This window comes from Haliotis rufescens, unplaced genomic scaffold (assembly GCF_023055435.1).
Source record: "Haliotis rufescens isolate VD_foot unplaced genomic scaffold, xgHalRufe1.0.p SCAF_4, whole genome shotgun sequence".
Lineage (NCBI taxonomy): Eukaryota > Metazoa > Mollusca > Gastropoda > Lepetellida > Haliotidae > Haliotis > Haliotis rufescens.
Genome location: NW_025964112.1, coordinates 17,713,086 through 17,730,170, shown reverse-complemented (window position 1 = coordinate 17,730,170; position 17,085 = coordinate 17,713,086). Strand labels below are relative to the sequence as shown.

Below are 17,085 nucleotides of genomic sequence, written 5' to 3'. Positions count from 1 at the left end.
AGATCTCCCAATGTTTGACCGTCTCCGTGGTCTAGTGGTAGAGCGTCCGCCCGGAGAGCGGAAGGTCCGGGGTTCGATCCCCGGCCGCGTCATACCTAAATATGTTAAAAGATGGTACTCGTTGTTACCCTGTCTTGTTACCCCAAAAACAAGGACTTGTCGGCTCGGAGTCAGTATACTGTGCCTGAGTGGGGTATTAATGTTAAACTGCGACATGGTATCTCAGTGAGCTAGCACAAAAGATCGGCATCAGTCCGGACTAGTACAAGCAGCCACACATACATGCACGTCGCTATATAAGGAGACGCGACGTTAAACCCAATTTCACCTCACCTGACAATCTCCCAATGTTTGCTATTCACATTATGTTAGTTCCGATTCGTACTGGTGAGACGTTAATAACGATGTGTGAGTTGCTTTTCGTCACATTTAGCATCGTTTCGAGTAGATCACGAACCAAGTGGTTGATAGCATAAGCAACGATTAATGTCTTCTAGGTATCCACAATGATGACGCAGCAGTCAAAGCTATATAATCTATTAGTCCATCTCCAAAATAAAGGCCAGATGAAGTAGCCTACTGGTCCAAGCGTTCGTTCGTCATGCATAAAACCCGGATTCGATTCCCTGTTATTCGTCATACCCACCGTGATACGGCTGTATTATTGCTACAAGGGGCGTACCTCCTAACACACACACTCGCTCCTTAGCCATAACTTAGTTATGACGTAAAATTATGACCTGTTCATGACTCAAATATGGGTCAATTATTGTTTCTTTTACATCACAATAAGAGGTTGATGTTACAGGATTCTCCGTTTTTACTGGGTTAATCGGTGAGTGGAACTTGGCCCAGACCATATACAAACTGAAACGCTTCATGGAATGTAGCCAGAACGTCATAGGGTGAGATAAATATAACAGTAATTCAGCTGTACAAACAATGTTAATAGTAATTATTGATTCTTCAAATTAAGTGTCACACCCAGATCCATAAATCGTTGATGTAGAGTACCATCTTGTTCGTTTAAACAGAAAACATAACACATAAGTAGTCATGCCCCGTCTCATCACTGGTACAAACAGAGTGAAAGTGCCAATTACTTCTTGAATAATCATTGCTATCACCGTGATCCTTTTCAAAAAACGACAAATTAAATTAACGAAAGACACTTGAGAAAAAGCAAAAATTAAACTCCAGAAAAATAATCGGAAATCTATAAAATATATTAAATGATAAGACACACTCTTACAAACATATCCGTCCAACACAGGTTTTGGAGGAAGCAAATTGGACATGATTAATGTTAACGAATGCCTGCGAACATGATCGACTTGTATGTCAGTTATTGATAATTTCATTATTAGTAATAATTGCCGCACCTATAGCATCATATCATATGTAGTTAGTTAAAACTTGCTCAGCGAACAACTATTCACAATGATACTTCCACGATACTCTTATTTGCCAAACAGAGGCATGGCCAAGACTCCAATATTTCCAAGCAGCCATGCGGTGTTAGGCAACTAACAAACACTAATTAAACGTGTTTATACAAAGTGTGTGAGTGACGGGTTCTACCGGTAGAGCAGGACATGCTGAGACACTTTTCGCGAACTCCAGGTGTCATCACTGATTTTTATATAGTTCCCACCTAGGGCTTGGACGGGTAACTCGGGTACTCGGGTCGGGTGGGTCCTGAGTAAGACCCGGGTACCCACAGGACTACCCGGACCCGTGGTTAGTCACGTGATATATTGTTAAATGACAAAAACTCAATATAGCTCAGTGGTTACACAACAAGTCGCTAATGTTCTCATTTCTTTCTGACGATGAACACATTCCTTTTGACTTGTATATGTTTGAGTACAGATAAAGCTTCAGTCAACTTCAGTGAACGCATGATCTGATTATTTGACACATGTATCTAAATAGTTTTAGCCAAGGCTGCGGTAAAACAATTACCAATCAGACATTTTGTTCCCAACTCTTGAAACTTACAGCAGGTACCCGGGTAGGTTCGTGTAATAGGGGGTCGGGTACCCGGGTAGTAAATTTGGACTCGTCCCAGCTCTATTCCCACCACACTTTTACCTTATACGCCCAATGGAATCTGTTCCGACAGATGATCTAGACTGATTATTCCCTGGCGAAAACGTTTTATATTTACCGAGACGTTTGGAGTACATCTATGGCAGTACATGTCGGCTCTTTTATCGGTCACTAGTTATGTTGAGACCACCCGATCCTCTATCGCCAATTATTACGACAATCATAGGGTAGTGTGACCTATAGTTCCCCGTAGCATCAGTTCAGGTCAGCATCGCAAAACCAATAAAGATGTTTGCTGCTTTAATCTTCAGTAAGAAATATTTCAGCAATGTCATGATCTTGGTCTCCTGTAAATAGTCCCGACCATAACAGTAAAATCAACAAAACCCTTTCCATATTCAATAGAAATCTCTGCCAAAAGCACAGTCGATTGTACGATTCCGACAATATCATGAGCTTGTGTTTATGAATCACTGTCAAATAGTGATGATACCAGGTGTTCGCGAAAGTCTTCTTGAAGCATTAAGTCATTTCAATGACCTGTACTTTGACTAAAGAGGCAACGTGTTGAGACTGACCCTGAAGGTAATAGTGATCACATTTGTATAATGTGCACTAGATTCTGTGACAAACAAACGCATGTCACTCATCAATCGCATATAAAAAAGTGATGATACCAACCGTCTTGAAAAGAGTGAGCGAATCCTGCCCCACCGGTGGCACCCGTCATACACACATGTAAAGGCAAGTCAATTGTTCACCTGAAAAAAACACGGGAACAAATCGTACAAGTCAAAACAGAGAATTCAATCGGACATAATTTTTGTCACTGATTTTGTCAAATTTGGAAATGTCCTCTACATGTCTACCATAAAACTTTTTGAAAGTTTTACTGGGGCCTTGAATGTTGTAACCGTCATCAAACAACTTCTAAGCAAGAGTCGTATGACGCTCTTTGATATACTCGCAGAAAGAGCATGCTTGATTGTACCTCACAAGTTGTGAAATGTAAACACCAAGGGCTGGAGCTGATGGAATATTGCTCGACATGAAGGGAAAGTTGAGTCATCCCTCTTGTCATCCTCACCGTCCACGCCGTCAGGATACCATGACATCGGATCCCAATTTAAGTCGTCTCTTAAAACAATCATGAGATACTGGGGGTATAGTCTGAACCGAAATCCATATGTCACTTATGACATCAGTTCAGGGTAGCCATGGAACAGGAACTGGTTTGTCTGGCCCTGACTACATTTTGATGTAGAGGTTCAACCTTAGGAAATAAAGTGTAAAACGTACTGTTCTAGGCTGATTGTGCTTCATCGTACCCCGACGACGTTCAACACAGCAAACCATGCCGACATTATCGACCATGGTGCCGTTGTACAAAACAACCTTTACTAAGGTTGAACTTAGTTACTAAGGTTAATCTTAAGGTAACCTTATCAAAAAGTTACGCCCGTTGCACAAAACTACCTTTGGACAACCTTAACGTGGACAGGATACTTAGCGGCAACCTTAACTAAGGTTGAACACTTTAGTGTGGGAGACTCAATTATGCCCGTAGTTACGGTTGAGAGTTATCTCCCCTGCTCGCATCTGCAGACGACTAATATTGATACTTCAACATGACACAGCCGTCTACCAGTGCACAGAAACGGTGTCGGCAATCAAACTTTACATCAAGTGCGATCTCGGAAAACACGCTGTTTCCTCAAACTTCTCTCAGTTTCCTCACACATCAACAAGAAAGTAGCCATGTTGAAATTCAATGAAGTATCAACCTTAGCGTGGCTAAGGTTGGGTCTGACCAACCTTAAAATTTTCACCTTAACTAAGGCTACCTTAGCGTAAGGTAGTTTCATGCAACAGGGGGTTAACCTTAGTAAAGGCCTAAGGTTAAAACTTAAGGATATAAGGTAACCTTAGCGCTAAGGTTGTTTTGTACAACGGCACCCATGTGTCCAGTCACCGTGATATACCTGCTATGCGAATGACCACCGCGTGAAACTAACCTAATCCGTTCGTTGGCGAGAATAAAACACTGTGCATGTCGTCCCCGCGAAACGATTCAATGTCTTCTTCGTCCTGAACGTATCTCAACTACATACAACTTATTTCAGCCGAGGAGGAAACAGGTAACTTCCTGTAAGAACACCTCCTAAGGTATTTGATTATCAATAGATCTAGATTGAAATAAATGATCAAACTCCATGGAAGAAAACGTTTTGCTTTGATAATCAAATATAAATGGTATGACTGAATGATATTACCGCTAAACCTGTATACTTCAATACATTTATCAAACGATACGTACAGCGAAATTATTTCTGTGTTCCGGGTTATTGGGTAAAACAAAGATAACAAGTTTCGTTATTATTAGTATCGTTTAGCCTACATTTTACACAGAAATTCATTCACAAATGATGCTTCATGTCGAAATTGATTGACAAAACGGTGGAAACGCGGAAGGGATCTTTCTCTCTCCTTGTTATCTCCCCTGTATCCGAAATGGCGGTGACTGCCCATGCTGAGTAATAATAGTGAGTGAGTGAGCGAGTTGAGTTTAACCGCGCTTTTAACAGTATTCCAGCTATATCACGGCGTGTCAGCTTAATGTGGGAGGAAAGCCCGAAGTGATTCAGGTCTCAGACGTTTACCACTTCGGTGAAAACCACGAGCATGGGTATGACAAACCTAGAAACACTGAGTAATAATAACTTTAATATGTAGAAAATTATCAGTGTCAATTACTGTGAAACAGCTCCCAGTATATCGCAATACGTATCGCAATACATTGCAATAAACTGTTTTGCCAATACACAGCCCTTTAAAAAAGTCATGAGTCAATCTCTGTTTAAATAATTTATTAATTGCAGATATTGATTCATCCCTTGTACATTTTTCGGAAAGGTAGTTATTGTAGCATATAACATCACACAATTATATTTTTCAGGATTATAGATTGTAACTAGTACATGTGTGTTGCGTTTACGTTAAACACGTTTGATATTGTAAGACAGTAGGTTAATGGTTATCACTGGTAAGGTTTAAAGGACTCTTTAGTATTCATTTTCCTGTTCCTCTCCATAATCTTCAGCAGAGTCCATCCCAACCTCCTCGTAGTCCTTCTCCAGGGCAGCCAGGTCCTCACGGGCTTCGGAGAACTCTCCCTCCTCCATACCCTCCCCCACGAACCAGTGGACGAAAGCACGCTTTGCGTACATTAGATCGAACTTGTGGTCGAGACGAGCCCATGCTTCCGCGATAGCAGTGGTGTTGCTCAACATACACATGGCTCTCTGGACCTTAGCCAGGTCACCACCAGGGACAACAGTGGGTGGCTGGTAGTTGATGCCGACCTTGAAACCAGTTGGACACCAATCGACGAATTGGATGGTTCTCTTTGTCTTGATGCTGGCGATGGCAGCGTTTACATCCTTCGGGACGACATCGCCTCTGTACAGTAGGCAGCAGGCCATGTACTTGCCGTGACGAGGGTCACACTTTACCATCTGATTGGCAGGCTCGAAACATGCATTGGTGATATCTGCCACGCTAAGTTGTTCATGGTAGGCCTTCTCTGCGGATATTACAGGAGCGAACGTTGCCAACGGGAAGTGGATTCGTGGATATGGTACAAGATTGGTCTGGAATTCGGTCAAATCCACGTTCAGGGCACCATCAAAACGAAGAGAGGCTGTGATTGAGCTCACAATCTGACCAATCAGACGATTCAGGTTTGTGTACGTAGGACGCTCAATGTCGAGGTTTCGACGACAGATGTCAAAGATAGCCTCGTTGTCGACCATGAAGCTGACATCTGAATGCTCCAAGGTGGTGTGGGTTGTCAAGATAGAGTTGTAGGGCTCGACGACAGCTGTTGAGATCTGCGGGGCAGGGTAAATACAGAACTCCAGCTTTGCCTTCTTCCCATAATCGACACTTAGACGTTCCAGTAGCAAGGAGGTGAAGCCGGAGCCAGTGCCACCTCCAAAGCTGTGGAAAACGAGGAATCCCTGGAGACCGGTACATTGGTCAGCCAGCTTCCTGATCCGGTCAAGAACTAGGTCAATAATCTCCTTGCCTACGGTGTAGTGACCGCGGGCGTAGTTGTTCGCAGCGTCCTCCTTTCCGGTGATCAGCTGCTCGGGATGGAACAGCTGCCGATACGTTCCTGTGCGGATCTCATCTAGAAAGAAAATTCATCAGATGCGAATAATGAATTTCGCAAAAGAAAACTTGGAACTTTATATCCAATGAATAAATGTTTTTTTCTTTCATTCTACAAAACATATGCATATAAGACAATCTGAGGAATATCTACTGACAAAGCAACATGAGCATGTTCTTCTTTAGTGAATACTTTCACCGTGTTTCAAAGTAGCTGTGGCACTAACATAACACCAATGAGGTCTTTATCATTGTGTTGTGCAACCACCGGTTGTCAAATTGAATCAGGCGTTCCTCTATAATTCGGGGAAACTACAGGAAACTGTCTGAATTGATGACATAGAATTATGGCTATCCAGTCGTGTAAGTATACATACACATGTGACGAAAATGTTTACAGCAGTGAAACTCACCCACAACAGTTGGCTCCAGGTCAGCGAACACTGTCCTGGGGACGTGTTTCCCTGCCCCGGTCTCGCTGAAGAAGGTGTTGAAGGAGTCGTCCCCACCCCCGATAGTCTTGTCTGAGGGCATCTGACCATCGGGCTGGATGCCATGTTCCAGGCAGTACAGTTCCCAGCATGCATTGCCCATCTGACATCCGGCCTGTCCGACATGGATAGAGATGCATTCCCTCTGGAAAAAAATATAATGAAAACTGTACGGTTTTGTCAGTCTCCCTACTTTAATTTCCTTCTGAAAGAAAACGTTTGCTTTTGAAGGTATGTGTTTCACAGTTCACCCTGCTGCACTGACTTTGTTAATTTAGTTGTCCCCCCCCCGTTCCAGCTTTAGTCGAGTTTGACAGTCCAGTGACTGACATCATGAGCATCGATCTACGCAGTTGGGATACTACGACATACATCAACCTAGTCAGGAAGCCTGACCACCAGATCCCATTAGTCGCCTATTAATACAACAATAGCCGCCGCCTCTTACGATCATGGATTGCTGAAGATCAATTCTAACCGGATCTTCTCGGGTGCAGCTCCACTGAATGTTGAACAACGCGAGGATAACAAACTTTCTTCATATAAAAACACGTAAGAAAGATTTTATTCTATTCTAATTGACATATAGCACAATACGAAAAACACAATTACGTCACTGTGACAATTTTTTTCCAGAAATGGATAATGAACAAATTGAGTTAAGAGAGGCAGCCATTTATTATATACTTCAGTGTGAAAGACTGAGTTTTCTGAAGTTGTGAAAAGTGATATTTTCATTGCAGTGAATATAACACCTGATATTTCACTGCAGTGAACATAACACGTTGACGGAACTATGTTGGCCTTCACGAGACAGCTCGTACACAAACTGTTGATTTACGTCAGTTCAACGTTGACAAGTCATATAATGACAGATGGTCATTTATGTAGTTAATACCGATTCTTACCGTTTGTTATTTTGTTGAAAATGATTTGTATTAAACTGTGAATTTCTCTTCTGATTTGTCAGTCGATACATTACGTTTCGCAAAGCGCCATTTTGTTACTTGAATTGCGTGTATTCTTTCGCTTCGAACAACCGTCTCATTGATTTGAAATTTATTTTTTGATGAAGTTGATTTTGTATATAATCATATCCAAATATATACTAAAGAAATTTAGTGACATCAAATATTTTTGGTTACTTTTGTTTTTATTTTTTAAGATTTAGCAAAGACGGAACTACATTTTTAGTCGTACTTACAGGGGGTGGAAAACCGTCCATGTGTGTTATGTAGGGAGAATTTACGCTTGAAGGTTTTACATTTGTAATGAAATAATTTAATCTTCCTGCAGACAACTACACCAAAAGTATATAATAAATAGGATATTTCATGTGTCGAGTGAAATATCATGTTTCTCTCATCTCGTGACGGGGGGAAAGGAGATATTTTCACGAGTGGCTACTCGGTGAGAGAAACATGATATTTCACTCGACACATGAAACATCCTCTATATATTTTGTTGTTTATGTTAAATGTGAGCACTCTAGCTACTGACTGAATCTTAAACGTCAATATTAAATATTATCAAGATTTGTATTATCATCCCAACGTAAAACATTGCAATTATGCAGTACAACGTTCTCGTGTGAACACCATCCGCTAAAGTAAATGACTACTTATTAAGTGATACCCGTAATTGACATGCCTGAGCAAGACCCGAAGCAGGCTAACACAGGTAATAATCGATAACTAACACAGTGAACGCTCCAGCAACTCGCAAACTGACTCCAGGATGTGCACGCTCTGATTAACAGGACTTGTCACAATAAGGCTAAACTATTGAGGACGCGACTGACTTATTACGACTGAGGGAAGTTTATAGCGGGATAAGGGTCGGACCAACTAGCAGTCCTGGCAAGTTTGATTCAAACTGTTTGAAACACCAAACTTTTCGTCTCAACTCAAATTATATGAGGAAGAGTGAGTGAGTATGGCTTTACGCCGCTTTTAGCAATATTCCAGCAATATCACGGCGGGGGACACAAGAAATTGCCATATGAGGAAGAGAATGTACGATTCTCAATTTCTTTTTAATGATGAACACCTGTGGTTTTTCACACATATCACATATTACAATGTATACGGGCCTGAAATGACGGTACACCATAAAATCACCCACCCAGTCTTACCCTACAATACACTACATTCATTGTGCACATGCATGTAACAGGACCAGTTTAAGTTGTACAAAAGACAGTCAAAGTAGACACAATTTATGGATAACAACTTCTTTAATACTGTAAAGTTGTTATCCATACATTGTGTCTACTTTGTCATCCGTCAACTTCTAAGTAATGCCTCTAAAACAATCATAAGACACTGGCTGTACTGATAACAATAGTTGTATTACAGGAACAGTTCTCGTGTCAACAGATGCCTCTCATGCTCACCATGATGAAGTAGCTAAGGTCGTCTCGGCAACAGGATCAGTGCTCGTGGAGACCGGAACTGTGGCACGTCCGAGCTGAAATGATTCTGAAGGAGACGACTGATGAGATCAACAAACAAGTTTGTTGTCAACAGCAACGTCGTCATGCTTGCATGATAACAATTGATAAAGAGAGAAAGGATCAAAGAAGCGTCACTATCGTCATCAGTTGTCACGCTTTGGTTGACACGTTGTCATGACAAATGGTTCATCTTCCCTGGTGACATTCGACCGAAGCTCCTGGGTGTCTCTGCCAACAACATATCCGTGGTCGTGGGCTTCACCAAAGCGGTAATGTCTATGGTCTTAATTAATGTAAGTCCCCCCCCCCCCCCCTCTCCCCCCCCCCCCCCCCCCCCCCCAAAAAAAAGTTTGTTTAGTTCAAAAGTAGACTTGGAAATACGTTGACATGGTCCACTAGTTAACATTGTGTCACGCCTACCTGAACACAGTTTTATGTTTTAACGGCATGCAGTCAGTTTGAACGGCGGCGTCTACTTTAAACTACATTTTTATCAACACAATTTTATGCACCAGTGATTTATGTAATTTCCAGTAAACATAGTAGACTCATCCATGTGCAGGTTTAAATGATAAATAATACATAATAGAGGAGACAATATATTTATTTGAATATGAAAACTTAACGTGTAGACCCAATCACCGCTTGAACGGCCGTATCAAAGTGGCTGGATGGGAGTATTATAACGGTGTCATCAGAAAACCCCTAAAACCGACCAGTGTGAACCTACTTGGATATTTATAAAATATGAGACACATAAGATATAACTGAAGTCGAAGCGAAGAAGTGTGTTGAGTGGTAAAGTTATATCATGGCGTGTCAGCTTGATGTGGGAGAAAAACAAAAACTAATGTATGTCTTATTTAGCGAAACCCATGGGCACGAGTATGGCGCTGAGAAAACAGTTTTATAGTCAGAGCGAATAGGAAACTGGGACCCACTTTCAGAGGATCCTTGCACGGCTATGGGGCGCAACTCAGCAAAGCGAATTGCCGCGACACACCCGCGACAAATACCACTGGGCCATTTGATTTACCCTATTGATGTCTCAAGTCATATCCGGAAACACCACCGGTAGCCTGCAGAGAAACATGGGTCATGTGTGAGTGAGTGAGTTTAACTCCATGTTTAGCAATATTCCAACCATATCACCACGAAACACCAATGACGATCTTCACACATTATGTCCATCTGGGGAGTCGAACCTGGAGCCTTTGGAGTGACCGACCAACGCCTTAACCACTACCCTACCCCACAGCCCCAGTCGTCGAAATAATGATCATTGAGTGGATGCAAAGTGGCGCATGGCCGAGTATCACTGGTTTGCAGGACTGATTATTACGAGCCGCTGTGATGTATTTTGAGTATTCAACGTAGAACAATATTCAGACACTCCTCGCCGCGAATAACACTCTCTAACTCGTATTATTGTCGGTTCGAATCCCAAATTAGCTCTGATCACCATATGTGGTAGGCCAGCACTATACGTGGATTTCACAAAAATGGTGAAGCCTGCAACCCGCGTTCTTCCCACATTAACATGACCCGCTGTTATACAACTAACACACTGTCCAAAGCAACGTTACATCCAACTCACTAATCACTTTTTGTTTGGTTATAACCGACTTTTGACTTTATCTGACTTCTTTTTATACTTATTTTTGTATTCCCATACACATCATGTTGTGCAGTACATGGATTTGTTGCATTTTTGTGTAAAAGACACACATCTCTGATGCCCCTTTAAAAAACCAGTTGTTCATGTTGTATGTAGGATAGTTTGATTTGTTGACGGCTCAGTGGTGTATGGTGCAGTAGTCATACCGGGTTCCGTTGATTCAAATGCTATATTCGCCCTCGATTATGATCCGTGGTCTGAAAGACATGAGTCTTTCTTCCTTGAGACGTTATATAACTGTAATACTATTCAGCATATTAATGAATGTTGAATAGTTCCAATAATAAATATATTGTTAAAAGGGTTTTCCATTATATTCCCAGGCCTTCTATACGGAAAGTAGTAATGGTACTTAATATTTTCCGGTTTAGGGCGAATTGTAGCACTCACTCACCCATCCCCCACTCACTCACTCACAGCTACCGACCCGACACTGTCAGCGCTGTGTTGTTCTCTGAGCATGCATCAAACTAAAGTACTGTCGGAAATGCTAAAAAACTGCTTTTCTGGCTTCATTTAATAAATACGAGTCATAGGACTATAAAAAGAGCATAAATCAAAATAACGCGAATTGCCCTAATCTAGCTTGTCCTAACTGACACTGTGATTATCCTTAAACTGTACTTTTACAGGTAAAATGATGATAAACTTCGAAAATATTCGTGTGTTTTCATGCATGAAATGGCCTATAACCTGAGGTGATTACCTAACACCTGTCCCAAGGTGATGACCTCAAAATATTGCTGTTATTGTACTTAATTGACATGCGTTGATGAGGTAGCAATTTAGGATATTACTGCATTATAATTGCTTGGAAACATGATGGACTAGTTAAGAGCTATGAAACGGGATGAGTATTGGAAGGTTGCGGTTTTGGAATCCAGAAGTATTTGTTGTTCTACAGATGGTTTCTTGGGGTAGCTTTTATCTCAGCTGATGACGTATTTGAATCTGTACTTTTGAATGTTGTGTTATGTCTTGCCACGAACCCTGTACATTTAGCCAAGATGGGCACAACAGGGTTGAGCTCACAATGTCTGACTGCCGTACGTAAGACAACGTAACCGTGTTGTGCCGCCAGCACATATGTCATGTACTTTACTGGTTTCTTATTCAGCCGAATTTTCTCCATGAGTTGAACTTTCGTTCCATATGGTCTGAAGTCGACCAATGTCATATATTCCTGTATGGTCGCCTTCAGACTTCTCATGGTTGGGTGACAGTATCTGATCCCCAGACGTTATATTAACTGGCGTTATCCATGACAATCACACTGATGTTGTTTAAAATGGGCAATAGCTGAAGTTCCAACCAGTCTAAGAAGACATCACCTCCTATAATTTCCTTATGAAAATCACCAGTTTTCTTTTTCGCCTCGAAAACATCCCTCAGTAATGCCCATATCATGGGTTGCAGCGTGCAAAACAATGACACGATTACCTTTACCTGGTGGTACCATGGGTGCTTTTTGTCCATCTGCCAAGGTAAATTATCTGGACGCCCTGACTGTGATAGGTATGGATGTTTCGGAGATAATGTGACCTCATAGACAGGATGGAATATTTTCCCCTGAAAAGTGCTCGGTCATCGCCACGCGCAGTGTATCGAAATCCCATCTCATGGAGAGCAATAGTGCAGTCTGGGAAATTAATTGTATCTCTAATTCCTCCCAAATTCTACTAAAAGTCAGGGTAACCTTCTGCTCATACACTATACGACTAATCGCCCTGTATCAAAGCTGAGTAAATCCTTTTACGACCCAGTTTTGTTTTCGAGACCATCCCTATACCTGTTTTGTTTTCTTATCACACCGTAGACTTGATGCTATGAATTGAAAACACCATAGCTTGGGCAGTTCGGTAATTCACCCTATCTAAATTAATAAATGGTTTGCCTCTATCTCTCTAAAGTGTAAAGAACTTGTATGTATTTCCAAGTACAGATTCCATATCGTGTACCTTGGTTATTGCTATGCAAGTGTAATATAACATGCATCATAGGATCAATGTTAACAAATAAAACGCAGCGTCATTTTGTCATTTTAGAAGATGCACATCTAGAATTTTCTCAAAATGATTTTTGTATGTGGAGTAGATGTTTTATTAGACTACATTATTATCATTGTAAGGGAGTCACGTGCGCATATTTCTATAGTCCGTTTCAGACAGCCATCATTGGACTTAGAATAAATGTGAACTTCATGTTTTCGTTCGAATTTTTTTCCTGTAAACTTGTCGATAGGATTTCTTGTGACTGAATGAATGAATGATGTTTATTCTCGTAAATCACGGCAGTGATACAGAGATGTAATTAGACACAGGAATTAGATACAATGAAGAAAACATGTCAGTGGAACATTTCCATACATGATCTTATATAACTTGCCAGTTTTAATAGAATTGGCTTATAAGTAATGGACATCAAATGAGAGAATTTTACGGCAGAAGGATACATACAGTAGTATTGTGGCAAAAACTTGTTTCTAATTTCTGAGAGTTTTGGACATTCTAATACAAAGTGCATTTCATCACATATAAAATTTTTACACACTGTACATGACGGAAATACTTCAAACCACAGGTAGGGCGATCGGTAGTTATTCGATATTTCAATAACAACAGTCTGTGAAAAAATATATCCCTTTTTTAACAGGCAAAAAGCGGTTTTCTAGCATTTCCGACAGTACTTTATCACAAATGGGCCTTCTCACAGCCCACTAAAGTAGTACACACAATGTGGTTTCGCCAACAGCAACAATGAGACTGATATTTTACGTGCGATGCCGTAGCGTAAGGACCCCGTGTGAGTTAATGACTGGTTATACACCCCAGCGACGTATGAATTAGCGACAGAACCCGTGCCAGAGACTGGCTGACAATTCTGACCACTCAAAGCTGTCACGGGACAGGCTTAGAACGCGGAAGTGCACGATGTATCGCAAAACAATTAATAGTAGGATCAGAGGCAGAAATAGAAAACAACCACAAAACAGCTGTGCACAGGATCACGTGCCACCACGATCAATGTTTTTTTATTTATTTATTTATTTATTTATTTATTTATTTATTTATTTGCTAACTACCAGACACAACATTTAAAACAGCAAATAACTTTTCGGAATTAAAATAATTCATGTCACAGGAGCTTATTGAGTAACTGATCGATAATGTATACTACAGAAAAAACTTACTGTGAGTCTATCAAGTGTTGTTAATGCTATGTTATGGGACACCAGAAATGGGCTTCACACATTGTACCCATGTAGGGAATCAAACCCGGGTCTTTGGCGTGACGAGCGAACGCTTTACCCCCCAGGCTATCAGATCGCCCCGCGGAGCTGCGAGTTTAGACCTTGAGGTATTCATGAAAATGGACATAATTATTTGAGAGAGAAAAAAGCCACTAAATTGTTCGCATGATGAATTATTAATTAGTTACTTCAATATTCTCTCCAGAAACAGAAGTGAAATACTGGAATGTCTCAGTCTTGTGGAATTGAGGAGTACAAACAACGTAGTAGTATATTTACCTAATTGTATATATAACTGTGGTGTGTAATTTTGATTCGCATTTTCTTTGACTTTTCCTTTTTGTCACAGTTTCTGACCTTTTCGCATTGGAAAGCTTTTGAGATCTCGAAAGCCTGGTAAACTCCATCGTCAAAAGGACAACATACGCCACCCAGTTCGCACGTGATGCATCACGCTAATTCTAAAATGGTCGGGGATTGTACGCTTTGTGAATTTGTGGCTCACGCTTCTGTTTATGGTCATGTGATTGGTGTTCCTTGAAGATTTCATTTGTATTTGTAACGTACGTGATGTTTTTAGCGTCTACTTTTGGGAACAGTCCATACCCTCTTGTATTTGCTACGTACGTGATGTTCTTAGCGTCTACTTTTGTGAACAGTCCATACCCTCTTGTATTTGTAACGTACGTGATGTTTTTAGCGTCTACTTTTGTGAACAGTCCATACCCCCTTGTATTTGTTACGTACGTGATGTTCTTAGCGTCTACTTTTGTGAACAGTCCATACCCTCTTGTATTTGTTACGTACGTGATGTTTTTAGCGTCTACTTTTGTGAACAGTCCATACCCTCCTGTATTTGTTACGTACGTGATGTTTTTAGCGTCTACTTTTGTAAACAGTCCATACCCTCTTGTATTTGTTACGTACGTGATGTTTTTAGCGTCTACTTTTGTGAACAGTCCATACCCTCTTGTATTTGTTACGTACGTGATGTTTTTAGCGTCTACTTTTGTGAACAGTCCATACCCCCTTGTATTTGTTACGTACGTGATGTTTTTAGCGTCTACTTTTGTGAACAGTCCATACCCTCTTGTATTTGTTACGTACGTGATGTTTTTAGCGTCTAGTTTTGTGAACAGTCCATACCCCCTTGTATTTGTTACGTGCGTGAAGTTTTTAGCGTCTACTTTTGTGAACAGTCCATACCCTCTTGTATTTGTTACGAACGTGATGTTTTTAGCGTCTACTTTTGGGAACAGTCCATACCCCCTTGTATTTGTTACGTACGTGATGTTTTTAGCGTCTACTTTTGTGAACAGTCCATACCCCCTTGTATTTGTTACGTACGTGATGTTCTTAGCGTCTACTTTTGTGAACAGTCCATACCCTCTTGTATTTGTTACGTACGTGATGTTTTAAGCGTCTACTTTTGTGAACAGTCCATACCCCCTTGTATTTGCTACGTACGTGATGTTTTTAGCGTCTACTTTTGTGAACAGTCCATACCCCCTTGTATTTGTTACGTACGTGATGTTTTTAGCGTCTACTTTTGGGAACAGTCCATACCCCCTTGTATTTGTTTCGTGCGTGAAGTTTTAAGCGTCTACTTTTGGGAACAGTCCATACCCCCTTGTATTTGTACGTGCGTGATGTTTTTAGCGTCTACCTTTGTGAACAGTCCATACCCCCTTGTATTTGTTACGTACGTGATGTTCTTAGCGTCTACTTTTGTGAACAGTCCATACCCTCTTGTATTTGTTACGTACGTGATGTTTTAGCGTCTACTTTTGTGAACAGTCCATACCCCATTCATCCACAACTGACCGCCTCTGGGGCCTAGTGGATAGACCGTCGTCCCAGAAGGTCCGGGGTTCGATCCCCGGCCGCGTCATACCAAAATAAGTTACAGGGTGGTACTTGGTGTTTTCCTGTCTAGTGAGGAGGCCAAACCAAGAACTGGTCGTCTCGGGGTCAGTTTTCTTTGCCTGAGTAGGGTATTTAAGTTAAACTGCGGCATGGTATTTCAGCTGGCTAGCACTATAAAATCGGCATTAGTCCGGACTAGTACAAGCATACATACACACGCATGCATGCATGTCGCTATATAAGTGCGATAATCTTGGACGCAACGTAAAACCCAATTTCACATCACCTCACCTCATACCTGCCGTGATATGACTGGAAAGGGCGTACATACTCACTCACTCACTCACTCACTCACTCACTCACTCACTCACTCACTCACTCACTCACTCACTCACTCACTCACTCACTCACTCACTCATAAGCCATAACATGACTCAAATATGCTTCAATTATAGCCCAGACCATATACAAATTGAAACGCTTCAGGGAATGTATTCAGAACGGCATAGGGTGAGATACGTACAACGGTAATTCAACTGTGTAAACAATGTTAAAAGAAATGATTGATTCTTCAAATTAAATATCACACCCAGATCCATAAATCATTTTCAATAACCTTTCACCTCACCTCGCCATGTGATCGTCATCTATCAATGGAAAACACCTTTATCTTTGACCTCCGGACGTGACGGAAACAAAAGTCTGTAAATATTCGAGTCTGGACCAGACAATCTAGTGATTAACATCTTGAGCATCGATCTACGCAATTGGAATACGACATGCATCAACCAAATCAGCGAGCCTGACCACCCGATCCCGTTAGTCGCCTCTTACGACAAGCATAGTCGCCTTTTGCGGCAAGTATGGGCTGCTGAAGATCTATTCTACCCCGGATTCTCACGAGTCGTCAGTTTATAAATATTATAACATGACTTCACGGAAGTAAAACCTAAAAACATAGCAGACATAGGGTTACAACATTCAACACCAAATACAGCTTTCAAAAACGTTCCCAGATTTTGTTTCAGCTGAACAATTGACTTGCCTTTGCATGTGTTTGTGACGGGTGGCACCGATGGAGCAGGATACGTTTTCGCGAAAACCCGGTAACATCTCTTTT

At 41.2% G+C, this 17,085-nt stretch overlaps 1 protein-coding gene across 1 annotated transcript; it reads right to left on the bottom strand.

The window, feature by feature from the left end:
• Positions 1 to 4,904: 4,904 nt before the first annotated feature.
• On the bottom strand, positions 4,905 to 9,253 carry LOC124149242 (tubulin alpha-1A chain-like). Its single transcript, XM_046520699.2, has 3 exons — positions 9,112 to 9,253; positions 6,639 to 6,861; positions 4,905 to 6,244 (listed from the first exon to the last, which is right to left on the bottom strand). The coding sequence occupies exons 1-3, from the start codon at positions 9,112 to 9,114 to the stop codon at positions 5,115 to 5,117; spliced, it is 1,356 nt and encodes a 451-aa protein (XP_046376655.2). The 5' UTR covers positions 9,115 to 9,253; the 3' UTR covers positions 4,905 to 5,114.
• Positions 9,254 to 17,085: the final 7,832 nt, after the last annotated feature.

Excerpts from the sequence above, each read along its gene's own strand:
- LOC124149242 (XM_046520699.2), bottom strand. Across the intron at positions 6,245-6,638 it reads CCTGGAGCCAACTGTTGTGG|ATGAGATCCGCACAGGAACG; the intron begins GTGAGTTTCACT and ends TTTTCTTTCTAG.